The sequence below is a fragment of the Salarias fasciatus genome, chromosome 15, assembly GCF_902148845.1.
Source record: "Salarias fasciatus chromosome 15, fSalaFa1.1, whole genome shotgun sequence".
Taxonomy (NCBI): domain Eukaryota; kingdom Metazoa; phylum Chordata; class Actinopteri; order Blenniiformes; family Blenniidae; genus Salarias; species Salarias fasciatus.
In genome coordinates, this window is record NC_043759.1 from 4066321 (window position 1) to 4082975 (window position 16655).

The window sequence follows — 16655 nt, forward strand, 5'->3', positions numbered from 1 at the left end:
TTTTCTGCCCTTCTAACCCACTTTGCCACTCCCTGTCCAAATCTAATTCTGCTGGATGATTTTAACCCCTAAATTCCACTGCGTGTGGTCCGCTCAGCTTCGCTCCGCTCCGGTCCGACCGCCGCAGCAAATACGTTGCTATTTTAATGACTGCAGCTGATTCCACAGCCTGTGATTGGCTCCGTCTGGGTCCGCCCCGCTCCGCTCCGTCAGTCCTAAATAGAGCCAAGGTCTATTTTTCTCTCCGGTCCAGTCTGTCCAGGTCTCTGTACGCATAAATTTCCACAGTTCAGATGCACCAAACAGGAAAGAGAACTCCAACAACCTACGGCTTTATACAAAATAAAATCATTTTTTTCTTTATTAAAAACTTTAAACTGTTTAAAGACATTTTATTTGTCCTCACATTAATTTTCAGATATATCACAAATAGACAGACCATGCTGATTAAAATGTATACTTTAAAAAGCGGGCAAACAAAAACTAAAACAAACTATCAAGTTTTATATGACAAACTTCTATTTTTCCTGTAATCAAGCTATAGTCGAACATTTTTGAATGTTTACACAGCTGCATATACGGCCCATTTGCAGGCTATTGTCCAAAAATTTCGTGTTTTCTCCAAAATAGATATTCAGGACCATGTATGCATTTTATTCTGAATGGCCCGAATGTCAACATCCTGTCTCACGAAATCCAGCGTGTTGAAGCACAACAACCATGGATGAAGAGACGCTGATTTTGGAAGTGGAGAATCATAAAATTTTATATGACCCCAGTCATCCTTTCTATTAGGATGTACAGAGAAAGATGCCAGTGTGGCCCAGACTGCTCAACTTTTGGAGGTCGATGCTAAATAGCGCTGCGCTTCTCTGCTTCTCCGGCCGCGGAACAGAGACGCAGCGGAGCAAAGCGGCGCTGTGGGTTTTGACAAAACGAAGCAGAGCTTAGCGGAGCGGTCCGGAGCACAGCACAAATGCACGCAGTGGAATTTAGGGGTTACATCCATATGAACAATACTGCTCTTCCCCTTACCAAGGACTTCTCCTCATCACTCAACAGTTTTAGCTTCCATCAGTTTGCAGATTTCCCCACCCACATCAAAGGACACAACCTGGACTTAATTTGCTAGCCTGGCACGCCAGACTGTCTCTCCATGCTCAGGGATACATGGGGAAACAGTCTGGTACCCCGCCAATTGAATCTGACTTCTGCCCGGCAAACTTCTGCCGGGCCAATCACAGCCCACGAGTAGCGGAAGTTAGCGATGCGTCATATTATACCCCCCTCAAAACAATCATGGTGGTGGCCGCAACACAGCAAGGTTTTATCACGGCTCTGAAACAAAGCATTATTCCACATCAACTGTTTCTCACTCCATCCTGCTCAATAGACTCTCCTCCATTGGCGTCACACACATCCCCCTTCACTGGTTTCGCTCCTCCCTCACTTGCCGCACTCAGTTCATCCAGCTTAAGTCCTTCACCTCTCAGCCCTCCACCGTCACTTCTGGTGTGCCCCAGGGCTCTGTCCTGGGGCCCCTCCTCTTCATCATATACCTTATCTATATCATATACCTCGGCAGTATTTTCCAGAAACATGGCATTAATTTTCATTGCACGGATGACACCCTGCTCTATCTTTCCAGTAAACCCAACTCCACTCTCCCACCTTCCTCCTTCACCTACTTCATCTTTGAAATCAAATCCTGGTTCACCTCAAACTTCTTTAAATTAAACAGTGATAAAACAGAACTTCTTTCTGTTGGCACCAAGTCCACACTCTCCAAATCTAACAGGTTTTCCCTCACAATCGACAGGTCCACAGTGTCCCCCTCCCCTCAGGTTAAGAGTCTGAGTGTCGTCCTCGACAGCTCACTTTCTTTCCACTCCCACATTAATAACATCACTCGTTCTGCTAACTTCCATCTATGTAGCATAAATCGTCTCCGCCCCTCCCTCACCCCTCACACCACTGCCATCCTGGTTCATAGCCTCGTCACCTCCCGCCTCGACTACTGCAACTCACTCTTCTTTGGTGTCCCCTACAAATCCCTCCATAAGCTCCAACCGGTCCAAAACTCAGCAGCTCGCATCATCACTAAAACCCCTTCTTTTCACCTCATCACCCCTGTCCTCCAGCAGCTCCACTGGCTCCTGTTGAATAATTTTATAATATTCTTCACATCATGCTTATTATATTATGTTTATCTAGTATTCATTATATTATGTTATTTAGTATTATTCACATTATGCATGTCTCTGTTAGATGTAGTGTGCTTGTGTAAACAGGTGTGGAAAAGACAAGGTCTTCTTTTTCTGTTCTCCTGCCTGCCATTTTTCATTTTTACGGCAGCCTCTTGGCAGCTGGACAGTCTGTTTTTTTCTAAAGCTAAAACTACATGTGACTTTGCCTCTCTGTTTCCCTCTTACGCAAATGCGGCTCATTTGACAAGGAATGTGACACTATGTGAATTGTTGAACAACATCTGGCATTTGTGAAGCATGGATGGAGAATTGATGGAGGCTGATAAGGACTGAGAAGGGGTCACAGACAGGCACCTTTGTACGGAGGGGGGAGAGAGGCAAATGACAGGTTCACAATTGTACTCTTAGATGCAAACCGCCACCATGGAGGGTTACGGAATGGTTTATAGCATGTGTGTAGTCTTGACGAAAAGTCATATGAGATACAATGCACTCCCAGAAAATAGTACACAGAGATGGAGCGGAGAGCGGTCCGCGCGTCAGTTTTTTGGTCGACCTGGCTGCTGGGGGTTTTTGTAATGAAGTCCTCTTTTTGCATCCTGACTCCGACTCTGTCTGATTTATTCAAGGGTAACCAAGAGTGAAGACTTCAAGAACAAGAGTAGATATACTTGAAGATTTTAAGATTTTTCTGGAAAATATGTTTGTGGGTTTTTTTGCATCGTAACTGGCCTAGGATACTTTCTAAATAAAAATCCACAACACTCCCTGTAAAATTCCGGATCATCTTCAAGATACATATGTTTACATTTAAAGCCATCCACAACCTCACCCCCCCTCCCCATCCCCCCACCCCCCACCTGTCTGATCTCCTACACATTGCCACCACCTACCGTTCCCTCAGATCTTCCTCCTCTCTCCACCTCTCTGTGCCCTCCGCCCACCTCAGCACTATGGAGAGCAAAGCTTTCAGCCACTCTGATTCCTCGACTCTGGAACTCTTTCCCACCAGACATCCGCAACATCGACTCTCTGCCTCAGTTCAAATCCAGACTCAAAACTCATCTGTTTCAATCTGCCTGTCATCTGTAACTTCACTCTTTCTTTTTAATTTATTGTGTTATGTTGTCTGTTGTTTCCTTTAGTATTCTGTTTTTAATTTATTGTAAAGCGTCCTTGAGTGTTTAGAAAAGCGCTGTGAAATTAAACCGTGATTATTATTATTATTATTAGTAGTAGTAGTAGTAGTAGTAGTAGTATTGTTATTGTTGTTATTATCTGTTGTTTTGGACTTTCTACCTGATTCTGTCTGCTTCACAGTTTCTATGTTTGACCTGGAAATGAACTCTGATCTTTCATTTGGACTCTGTTTCTGCTCTCTGCTCTCCAGTCTCTCTTCTACCTGAAAACATTTCTCTGTTTCATCTCCATCCTGTGAAATGAGATCAAATCCTCTTACTGCTCCACAGACGCTCAGCCAGCTCCTCCTGCTTCATCCTCCTCAGGAAGTCCAGTGTGATCCTCACTAATGACTCTCTGCTGCTCCTCTGCTCTTCATCCTCATCCTCTCTCTCACTCTCTGAGCATGCTGGGTAATCTGGACTCAGGAGCTTCTTCATCTTCTTCAGCTCCTCCTTCATGAAAGTCACCATGTTGTCCTCCAGCAGCTGGAACAGAGAAACATCTGGAGTTAGATGGAGATGTGAGTGTAAATCCAGGATGGACAACATGTGAAGCAGAGTCAGACTTCATGTGGATCTCCAGCAGAAACAGCTTCAGCATCAGTGAAGGCTGGAAGCTGGATGAAGGTTGGACTGTTTCAGTCTGGACCTGAATGGATCTAAGAAGCTGAGAGTCTGCTTCATGTTTCAGCTGGAAGTCACAACAACTTCTTCTGTCTCCCTGATGTGACAGTAAAGTGTTGAATGGAGACTTGTTCTCACCATAAAGATGGAGTCCAGATGTGTTTGATGCTGAGGGGCGGAGCCTCCACGGAGAACCTGGGAGCTCTGCTGGCTGACGCTGCAGAAACATGTTGACTTTGTTCAAGCTGCTGTTATGATGATGAATCCTGACACAAACACTGATTCTCACCCCTCATCAGCACTTCCTGCTCCAGGTTGAAATGAAATGGGTTGCACTCTGGACCCGTCACTCTTTAGGGACACACAGCTGGATGGAAACTCAGAGTCAGAGCTGAAAACAAACAACATCAGGAACAGACTGAGTGGAAAAATGGGAGGAAGATTGGAGGATGAAGGGAAGAATTGAGAGCTTCAGACTGATGATTCTCTGATTGAGAATTATTGAACAGTTTGAAACTTTAACAGGATTATGGCTTCAATCACACGACTATGAAAAATTAAATGCAGAAGACAACAGTAAATAAAACTCACTGTCCTCTGAAGTCAACAATGATGTCCTTGGACTGGTCACTCTTCAGGGACACACAGCTGGCTTCAACTTCAAGATTTGAACTGCAACAAAGACACAAAGGCCTCTCTCTCTCTCTCTCTCTCTCTCTCTCTCTCTGTAAAATAATGTGAAGAACAGTGGAGGACAGTTAAAGATGGAGGTCTCACCTCTGAGCTTTGGTCTGGTTCTCATGTTCTCCACACAGAGTCCTTTGAGAGGGAGGGACTCCCTCCTCTCTGTCCTCACACTGATCCATGGCAGAACACACACCTACACACACCTACACACACACACACAGCAAATAAAAAGGCAACACAAATTAGTGTGTGTGTGTTGAAAGGCAGCAATTCTGAATATTGGAGATTGACACCAACATTAGGCAATCACAGTGAAGGAGGGCTGAAGCCCCGCCCACTGCAGAAACATAAACCTTTGTCATGTCCAGTTAATTTTTAAAACAGGAACAGGAAAAGTGAAGAAAGGACTTAAATGGAAACACAGACTGTCCTCCAGTATCCAGTCACTCCTCCTCCTAGCTGCTGCCTTCAGGTGACTGGAACCTGCTGTGGAAACCTGAAACTGAGATGGTGACAGTCATTCAAATGAAGGCAGCGCTGACAGCTCAGACTCATCAGACACTCAGGAGATATGTGAAGGAAGCGAGGACTACTTGATCCTATGAACGACTCTCAGAGAGCTGTGAACCGGTTCTCACTGTTCACTCAAAAGACGACCGACTTCTTCACCAAAGTCACATCTCTGTTGATTACACACCTGAGTCAAATTCAGAAGGACTCCTACCTTTTTTTATTAATGAACTTTTAAAGAAGACACAACAACTGAAATGTTAAAACTAGCAAAAACAACAGGAAGTGGGGAAAAAACAGTGCTGCTGAGAAAATTGCCAAAAAGGTTTTAATAGTGAAATATTCAAATGATCTCAAAATTGATGAAAAACAAAAAAATGTAACCTTTAAAATCGTATGTAAAAAATACCGGGAAAGAAGTGTTGCTCATCCTGAAAGGAGGTAAAAAAAAAAAAAGAAATGGGTTCTAGTTTCAAAATAAATGAATCACATGAAGTCTTGTAGGAGCTCCAGGTTTACTAACTCACTGAGTAACTCAGAACTCAGAGATTCAAGATTTACATCAAGTGTTACATCAAGTGTTTACATACAAGAGTTCACATGTGACATCCATATAAGATGAACAATGATTTTACACTTTAAAAACAATGTTTTTACCAAGTTTTCTTGTCTGTTATTCAGATCTTCATATTTGAAGTAATTTAAAGATGCTGCATTGTTTCCAGAGAAGATTCTTTAAGAATGAGAGACATTGCTGTGCTGTGTTAGTCGTGACTTTAGTGCCTCAAGAGAAGAACATACTTCTTCCTGCTCCTCCACTGAAATGTTTCTGGCTCCTCCTCCTCTTGCAAAACACAAGAACACGTGATTTATGATCAAGGCCACTGACCTCCATCATATTTCCTCCTCTGAGTGTGTCAGAGGTGAGAACAGTGCTGCAGGTGTTACCAGGTAAAGTGTCCTCTAGTGCTGCAGTGACAGTGTTGAAGGTTCCTCCCAGAACCACAGTGTGCTGCATGGGGGGCTGAGGATTAACATGAGGCGACCACGGCGCCCCGAACCCCCTGATTATAAGACAGAGGTCTCTATATAGGCCAATGTCCTGTGTTCTTTCTCTGAACTCAACCATTCTGACGTCCTGTCTAACTTTCAAACTTCAGTTGAGTGATGTTCCTGATGGAGACCTGGTTTCTGCCCCGACAAGAAGAAAGAGACCCTTAAGGTTGGAAAAAGACACACAAGCAGCAGAGCAGACACAATGAATGTAAGACAGCAGTCAAAAATATAGTCTGTGCATGTGCATGTGTGTATCTATGTGTGTGTGTGTGTGTGTGTGTGTGTGTGTTGGAAGTCAATTGTTCTTGATGTTGATGACTGGCACCAACATGAGCCAATCAGAGTGAAGGAGGACTGAAGTCCCGCCCCCTGCAGAAACACAAACCTTTCTAATGTTCAATTAGTTTTTTCACAGTGAGAACAGAAAAAAAAATAAGGAAATTTGTCCAATGTTGGTTTAAATGTTTGTCCAACACATGAGTGAGAAGAAAGCAGCTGTCAGGTTTGTGATGGTGTGAATGAAGAGAAAGAGAGAAGTTAAAAAGTCTCCTGGTCAGTTCTGGAAGCTTCTAAAGAGCTGACAGATTCTCACCTGAACTCGCTTCACATCTTCTTACAGACACTTTTTCATGTGTGAAGAAACTTGAGAAGAGAAGAAGCTGCTCTGTGTTCCTCTCAGTCCGTCTCTCAGATCTGACCAAGACAAAGTCCATGTCTCTGCTCTGACACACCCAGAGGAGCAAATCATTGACAGAGTCTGTTTAGAACCTGTTTCATGACGTTAGTCACAACTATAAAATCAATGTGGAGTTTTAATATAAAGTCTGAACATTTATTTGGTGTAAGAAGTTTTCTCTGATAACAGCGGTGTTCAACCTGTGGCTCTGGTGCCACATATGGCTCTTTAGCTCCTCGGTAGTGTCTCCCTGACGTTCCCCATTAGAACCAGAGTCAGTCTGTTATTTTCTAACATCTGACACTGTTACTGTCAGTTCTGAGTTTTCATCTGGTGGTTCAAGTTGTTTGTTGACCAGGATTTGAAATCAATGTTTTTCTACTGCATTGTGCCTTGCTTGTCATCCCCAGAAAAGTGCGTCCAAATGCTGCCATATGTCTTTTGACTGAGCATCTTGTGTGTGTGTGTGTGTGTGTGTGTGTGTGTGTGTTCTGCTGCTGAACTGTGGTGTTTTGAATTTGCTGCTTTCCTCGTTAACTGGCGATCAACTTCCTGTAGCATCTGCTTCTAAAGCTGCCAGTAAGAGCCACTGATGCTGATACTGTGTCAAAATTGGGCGGCGGAGCTAACGTGGAGTCCCCCAGAGCGTTCGGAAATCCAGTTCTGAGGCTTTGAGCAGGACGTTTCCATGTTGAACATCTGAAATCGAATGTAAATGTGATTGCTCCAGCAGGTCTCATGACTGCATCACGTGGACAGAATCACGTGATCGGGCGATTTATGCAAAACTTTACCTGTAAAATAAAATCAACAGATGATTTATTTTACAGCTTTTCTGCACTGGCTTCACCTTTCACCAGCGCACCACTTGGTGGTGATGAGCAGATGAGGCCTCATGAACCTCTGTGTTTATTCTCTGGTAAAGAAATGTTCACCATTATGGATTATTATTATGGATTAGAAACTTTATCAATGCAACACAAGGTACATTTTTTGTTTGTGAACCATAACTACATATGAAACTTTATCAGCTATGTTCGCCTCATTTTTAAAGGTTCAACATGTTTTGTAGTTAAAAGTAAATTTGATTATGTTGTGTTGTATGAGGAATGACTTTAGTACCTTAAGATAAGAACGTACTTCTTCCTGCTCCTCCACTGAAATGTTTCTGGCTCCTCCTCTTCTTGCAAAATGCAAGAACACGTGATTTCTCATCAAGGCCACTGACCTCCATCATTTTTCCTCCTTGAGTGTGTCAGAGGTGAGAAGGCGGTGCTGCAGGTGTTACCAGATAAAGTGTCCTGCAGTGCTGCAGTGACCGTGTTGAAGGTTCCTCCCAGAATCACAGCGTGCTGCATGGGGGGGCGAGGATTGAGGCGACCACGGCGCCCCGAACCCCCTGATTATGAGACAGGGATCTGGAATGATTCATGACCAAAACGATACTTTTTTCTGACTTTCCACCAAATGAAATTTACTTTTAGCCACAAAACATGTTGAACCTTTAAAACTCAGCTGATAAAGTTTCATATTTATTTACGATTCACACAAAAAAACTGAATCTTATGTTTCATTTATCAAGTTTCAGTCAATAATTCAGGATGGTAAACATTTCATTGCTAACTGTTCTTGAACCTGATTTTTATGGTTTCATCCTTCTTTTTCAGCAGTTTACCTGTTCAAACCTTTTTAGCTCATTCTTGAGAAAGCATCGCTTGTTTTCTTTTTTCAATTTTCAAACTTGTTTTTTTTTTTTAAATTGTGTTAGTTTTATGAATGTTTCAAACGGATTTGATGTTTTTTTTTGTTTTACAATGTTTTTATTTATTGTTTTATTTATTGTTTTCCCGACTGAAACCTAACAGAGCAATCAAAGCTGATCCAGTTTTCCATTGGACCATATTTCATTTTCCTGCCTTGACTCTGCAGCCTGGATCAGGCTATTGGTTAATCTGTTCCTTTTTGCGAGGGCACATCAGCAAACAGTGACCTCTATGAATTACTAAAGTTGATTAATTCAGCACGCTGAGAAACGTGCGTCATAAACATAAAAGGTAAGCTCTCCAAAGCGAACAAATTCAAAAACTGAGTCTTCTCTAAGAGTCAGAGTAAATGGAAGACTGTCATTGTGAGGATGAGTCTACCACACTGACTGCCAAGCTAACAGCCAGCTTGGGTGTTCCCACAGCGCCGCTGTCCACTCTTGCAATTGTAAGAGACCCTGCACGCACAGGTGATTCAGCACCACCAGCCGTGGACAGCTCCGAAGAGGCATTCACGGTGGAGTGGGGCAATTGATGCACACGGTCAACATACGACTTGATAAGGTTAATATGACATAAGCTTGTACCACGGCACCGGTCCGGGGTGGAAATCACCTCATCCTCATCTCCAACCTTGATTTTCAGCATGTGAGGTCCCCAATACCGAGCCTGTAAACTGGAGCCAGGCACAGGCAGCAGGACCAACACTCCATCTCCTGGTGAGAACTCACCATTCTTGACACGTCTGTCAAACCACGTTTTCATCTTTACCTGCTCTCCCTCAAGATTCTGTTTGGCGATCTCACATGCCCAGTGCAGTCTGGACCGAAACAAGGACACAAACTCCAGAAGATTTTATTGCATTTCCTGTTTCAACCACTGGTTTTTGAGATGCTTCAGAGGACCCCGGACTGTATGCGTAAACACCAAATCATACAGATCAAAACCCAGGGACTCTTGAACCAATTCCTGAACTGCAAACTTTAGCATGTGGACCTCCTCATCCCATAGCAGGCAATACGCTCAGAGACAAGACTTCAATAATAAATCCATGAGCTCCAGCACGCCTTGGCTCTGGGGCCAGTAAGGGCTGGAATACACATGTTCCAAGCTTCGCTGTTTCATGACTTGGGCAAAATAACCCGACATGAAATTGGTGCCACGGTTGGTTTGGACCACCTTAGGCAAACCAAACAGTAAAAAAAAACTTCATCAGCACCTCAACAGTAGAGGGAGCTGTAATTTTTTTTGCAGGGAATCCAGTGGACGCACACAACAGGAATTTATTCCCAGATTTTGTTAGTGAGAGAGGACCCATACAATCCACCAGGACCCACTCAAACAACTCCCTAACCACTGGGATCTGACACAGCGGAGTTGGTGGGATGGTCTGGTTTGGTTTTCCAATCATTTGACAGATTTGATGGTATGTGATATACTGCGTCACGTCAGATTTCAACCCAGGCCAGAAAAAATGCCTCAATGTGCATACGTTTGTCTAACTCCGAAAATGGATGGCCAGAAAATGGATAATCATGTGCGAAAGAGAACATCTGTGTATGATAAGGTACTGACATGACAATCTGGGTTACTTGAAACCATTCCTCTGGAGCTGAAACATCATGTGGCGTCCATTTAGGCATGAGAATGTTATCACTCAGAAAATAACCCGTTTGAGGGCCAAAAAAAAGTATAATTGGATTATAAAGTGATAAAGTTTTCAGGGCATGGCCTCACAGGAGCTTTATGAACTTCTCTAATGAATGCAACTGGTTCAGTATGTTTCTTTTGGAGAGTTGGACGCATAGTAATTAAATGTCCAGGCTTCTTACAATAAAAACACATCACATCACCAGATTTTATCCCCACGACATCAGTCTGAATGTCAACAGCAATGATCAAAATGCGATTCTTTCTCTCTGACAAATTTCACAACAGTTTGACCGTACTGTTTCTTTAATTTGCAAAATTTCAGTCTACCAGCCTCTGGCAGAAGCTCACAGGCACGCAAAATTATGGACTCGTCATTTTTATGGAGGCTGTCATCGGCAGACAAAGATGCATCAGCCTCTTGGGATTTCCCCACCAAGACACACTGCAGCAGCAATGTCCACATGTCTCCAGGCCATTTTAAGGTGGTGACCACTCTTTCAGATAACCTGAACTATTTTTCCACATCGTTCTTGGTGAATGGAGGGACCAAGTGGATATTCTTACTCAGGTCAAAGTCAGCTGGAGCATGAGGGTGAATGCCCAGTTCCAATTTGAGGAAGCGAATCCGTGTCCACTGTTCAAACTTCCTCAACTCCAGCTCTTTTTCCTGTGGAGACAGCTTTTGGAACTCTGCCTCAAGCTTTTTCAGCTGAATTGCATCTTCTGCAGACATTGAAGCAGATCTTGAGCCCTTTGGTGAACTCTTTGAGGTAAAACCTCACGCTCCGCTAAAGTCTCATCACCCCCGTGTGTCCTATGAGCCCCTGTACCTGTAAATTTTTCTGCTGTGAGATTAATGAAGTCTATTCTATTCTACTTGAAAATAGGATTAAACACCCAGAAGATGGCCATAATCTAAAGCACTGATAAATACGATTTTATGATGACAAACTTAATCAGCACAAAGTGAACTCACAAAAATCAGACACATACACGTTCATTAGAGAGAAAACAAAAGAGTACATGTGTTACTGTCCATGGTGCTGAAACAACATCTGCAAACATTGACTCAGTACAGAGATGCGTCTCTCCGGGATATCAGTTTGACACCCCTGACTTAATATGTTGCTTCCCTCCCTGACACACAAATGCACACACAGACAGGCCCACAGTTTCACATAAACACACTCACACATAAACAGAGAGAGTAAATGTGGAACTGTCCATGGTGCTGAAATAACACTGACACATGTTTATGAAACACACTGCCCCCCAACACAGACAGAGAGGGACAGAGAGAGACAGAGAGAGTAAATGTGGTACTGTCCATGGTTCTGAAAGATCTACAAACATTTCCTGCACATTCTTTATACCTCACATGCACACATTCACATATGTACGCAGGCACACGCGCACACAGTCTCATACAAACATACACACATTCACATGTTCATAAACAGAGAGAGAGAGTGTACATGCAGTGCTGTCCATGGTGCTGAAACTTCTACAAACAATTTGTCAGAATATTGCGTCCTGCACGCTTGCACGTACAAAAACAAACATCGCGACACATTCACATGTTCATAAATAAAGAGGGAGTAAATGTGGAACTGTCCATGGTGCTGAAACAACATTTACGCTTCTTTAAAAAACACACTGCCCCCTCCACACACACACACACACACACACACACACACACACACACACACACACACACACACACACACAAACCTGGAGCGAAGCTTTCTGTCTAAACTGGACAGTTTCACTCACAAACTCTTGGAGGTACTTCCCACAAAAATCAGACCCATACTGGATTCACTGCGAGGTAAAGCTGCAGAGTCATCAATGCAATTTGTGTCTTCTTGTGGTGACTGAGAAGAGACAAATGATGACACTATGTGAACGGATGTTAGTTGTGATGTTTCGTACTGTTCACCCGTGATGGGCAAATGAGGCCTTCTGAACCGCTGCCGTAATTTTCTAAAGCCACTGGATGGCACTCTTGGTTCTAAATAGAGGCTGAAAGACTGATAGTGAAATGTGCTTTCAAACATTTCTTGAAGAGACAGAACATGTAACGACTTCAGAAAATAAAGACAGTGGTTCATGAGGCCTCATCTGAACGTCACTAGTCTTCACCCATTCATACATCAGACTTAGACATAAAATTCTGACTTAAAGATGACAGTAAATGTGAGGTATCTTCTGATTAAGTGATGTGAACCCTGCTCTGTGAAGACATTAATTTGAAAGTAAAATCCAACTATTAGAACATGTCTCCTTGTCTGTCTCGCTCTTTCTGTTGCCTTGCATCCTTCTCTCCCTCTGTCCATATGTCTCCCTCCCTCAGTCTGTGTCCCTCTGTCCATCTGTCTCTATGTCTGTCTCTAATTAAATGTGATTAGATTAAATGAATAGAATTTATATACCTTTCCTATGGCATTGCAGACTGTGCATCTGTTTGAAAATGCTGTTTTCTGCTCTCTGCAATAAATTTGCTTCTCCTTTTTCACAACATGTTGAAGGCAGAAGGGATACCATCATACGATGCATGACGGAGCTCCTCGAGGAGCCACTAGAGGAACGAATCAAATACTGCAAGGTATATTTAGAAAATTTGGATTATGTTTTCATCGTCACCATTGTCACTTTGTCTTTTCCAACATAAACATGAAACCTCTACTGTTTGTGTGTCAGTGTGTTTGCTGAGAAGTCACACATGCTCTGAGGTGAAACATGTTCAACTTAAGCAAATTCCATAGTAAAGTTGATTTGGCAGTTGATGACAATTTTCCCAGATTTGCAAAACATTGGGAATATGAAATGTTTGAACAGCAAGTGTATAGGATTCTATTTGGTCACATGTCTTAATTTAAGTCTCATTGTTTGGTTACTGAGTAAGAATCTCAAGAGTTATTGAGGATTCTAAAAGTGTTAAAGCAGGACTGAAAACAAACTTCCGCATTTTTTTTTCCAGACAATCTTGTTGGAAAAACAGATGATAGCCTCAGTGTACACCGATATATTAAAGCACAAACCTGGGTCAACCCAGACAAAGATGTGAAAAGTATTTCAATTTATTTATAAAAATAACGCCATGTTAAAAATACAACACATTCAAAAATAAAAAAGTGAAGCAGGTGGTAGCTAACATATGTCAATATAAGAAATATTATCCCAAATAAATTAAAGAAAAATAATTTGATACTCCTGAAAATCAAGCATTTCCATATAAGTTTTTTCAGTAAATGCAAAGGTAGTCTTGAGTAAAATTTTAAAGAAAAGAGTGAGTACACTTTAGAAATCTGTAGTAATATTTACTTGAGTTTCTTCATGAAATAATATTTCTTGCTGTCAAATAAAGTTTACTTGAATATAGTCCAACTAACATTTACTCACAATTTCCATGTGGAAGTTGTTACCCAGCTTCTTCTCAATAAATGGCACTCCAGATTGTTTTCAGTGTGGACTCTCAGCTTCTGAAAACTTCTACAAAGCCTCCTCTGTCTGAGAGCAACAGTGTGGTTTGGAAACAGCTAAAGACAGGAAGGTTTTGGCCCAGGAGGTGAAAACAGCAGAGGGGATTGTGGGGAGCCCTCTGTTACATCTGGACTCGATAAACCACAGGCGGGTTGGAAGGAGGGCTGGTGGTGTAGCTGCAGACCCCACCCACCCAGGTCATGAACTGCTTGAACCCCTTCCCTCTGGAAAGAGGTGGAGGAACATCAGAGCCCACAAACCGACTGAAGCACAGCTTCTTCCCCAGAGCGGTGAAATCCATCAAACCCCACCCCCACCCGCCCCCCCCCGGGCGATCCGATTTTGTTTGACGGAAGTGGGCCACAATCAAGCCATCACATCGCCGGAGGTAACCAAAAGTATCCCAAATGACCCAGCTCTCAGCCAGACTCCACATGGAGTCATGGCTCCTGGGTGTAAACGCTTCTACACTTTCCTGGCCACAATACCATGTTTTATGAGGTGATCAAATATAGTAGAATTGACTGAAATAAGAGACAGTTGGTGTTCAGATTCACCCTGAACTGGAACAAATTCTATGACCTTGTTTGGCCTGAATGCCTAATGAGTCACAACTAAACCATTACCATGTTTCATGTCGAATATAAGCTGAGAACTGCACTGAATTTGTGGCCATTTGCTATTAAATTACCTTCGGAGTGTGAAATGCTGGCATGTCAGAGGTCACATCTTTTTGAGACTCATCTGGGGTCTGAGATAGTAATGCTGCATCAGTGATGAAGAAACCTGCTGAACAATACAATACATAATCTGGAATCCATAATTATCTCTTTAGATGCTGGAAAAGCTTTTGATCAAGTAAATTGGAAATTTCTATTTGGAATATTAACCAAATTTGGGTTTGGAACGTCTTTCATAGACTGGATTAAAATCTTATATAACAACCCAGCTGCATGTGTGAAGACTAAAGGCCTCAGTATACTTGCCCGTCGCCGCTACGTCGTTCCTACGACGTAGACGTCGTAGCCCTACGACGGGCTACGTCAGGCTACGTCGGGGCTTGACGTGCGCCTCCCGAAAATTGTGACTTTGCGTCGTTTCGACGCGTGGTGACGTGAACGTCGAGGGCTGTGATTGGTCCGCTTTCGCGTTGTTTATAGAATAAAGTAGAACTCACCCGAAATGCTTTTCTGATTCGAACAGTGCTTCGGGAGAAATTGAGATCCAAAATTGAGCGGCGCACATCCCAATACTGTTAGCAGTGTTAGCACTGTTAGCAGACGGGGCTATGTGTATAGCCGCTCCGAAAACGGCTTTAATCGTCCAAAAGCTCATTAGTTTCACCAATATTTCATCACGGTCTGCTCAGCCTCTCCTCCACCACAGCCCGGTGTCACCAGATATGTCACATATGCAGATATATGTTCGGTAAATGCACGCGTGTCTAGATACGCACGTCTAGAAATCTATGTCTATAGATCTATGGCTAGGTAAAGCCGCAGCTACGGAAGCCGCATTGTTGTTGTGACTGCTAGCGGCTTGGCAGAGGAGGGCGTTCCCTTGACGCAGGAGCAAGATATGTTCAGTAGCGGTGTAGGGTTGCCGGCGTAGGAACGCTGTGGCGGCGACGGGGGAGCATACTGAGGCCTTTACGAGCAGACTTCTCCAAGCTTCTGTCTGCAGCGAGGAACCAGACAGGGCTGTCCACTCTCTCCCTCACTGTTTGCCATCTTTATCGAACCTCTGGCAGCTGCTATAAGACAAAATAAAGACATCAGAGGGATCCTGGCCAACAATAAGATAGAACATAAAATAAGTCTTTATGCAGATGATGTATTGCTTTTCCTGCAGAACTCTCCATTTTCTATCTCCCAGACAATCACACCTATTGACAAATTTTCACTAATATCTGACTATTCTATCAACTGGTCTAAGACTACAGCCATGCCTATAAACTGTGATTTACAAAGTATACGCAATGCTACAATCCAGTCTGGAAACATTAGATATTTAGGCATAAACATTTCTCCAAGGATATCAGAACTTCTAAAACTAAATTATGTTCCGTTACTGAAATCAACAGAGGATGACCTCTTACGGTGGAGACGCTTACCTATATCTCTTATGGGGAGGGTTGCCACCATTAAAATGGTGACTTTACCTAAGGCTAACTACTTATTTTCAATGATACCAACCAAACCATCGTCTGGCTTTTTCAAATCACTGGACTCATACATATCTAAATTTCTCTGGAAAAATAGACCATCACGTGTCAGTTCAAAGACGCTACAACAGACTAAAGACAGAGGTGGACTAGACCTGCCTAACTTCAGTAATTACTTCATAGCCAGCAAGCTGCAATATATCTCCAAATGGCTTAAACCTAACAATTTAGATGAGCCATGGCTGGATGTAGAGCAAGCATTATGTGAGGATCCAGTCTTCTCTGACCTGCCATTCATCAGTTCCACCATCAAATCCCATCGGTGTTTTAAAAGTATTAACATCAGTTCCTCTTTAATGGCTTGGTGGGACTTTCTGAAGCTAACCAAATCTTCTCTGATCCCGTGTAAACTCACACCCATCTGGAACAACCCGGACATCCTGCAAAACAAAAAGATGATAAACTTCACTCAGTGGAGAAATAAAGGAATCAGCCAGCTTGAACATATCATTGAAAACGGCAACTTTCTATCATTCAATGCTCTCACCTCACAATATGGAATCAGCAGCACAGCATTTCTAGAATATCATCAACTTAAATCTATCATACCTTTAATCAACTGCAGGGACAGCTACCTCCCGGGGTCGAAGA

The 16655-nt window shown here is 42.9% G+C and overlaps 1 protein-coding gene across 1 annotated transcript in view; it reads right to left on the bottom strand.

Moving 5' to 3' along the window:
• The window catches only part of LOC115402259 (uncharacterized), a 138322-nt gene that overhangs the window by 116708 nt on the left and 4959 nt on the right, over window positions 1-16655 (bottom strand). The window contains exon 5 of the mRNA XM_030110772.1: window positions 3667-3865. Coding sequence (XP_029966632.1) covers window positions 3667-3865 — 199 coding nt within the window. The remainder of the gene's footprint in view (window positions 1-3666; window positions 3866-16655) is intronic.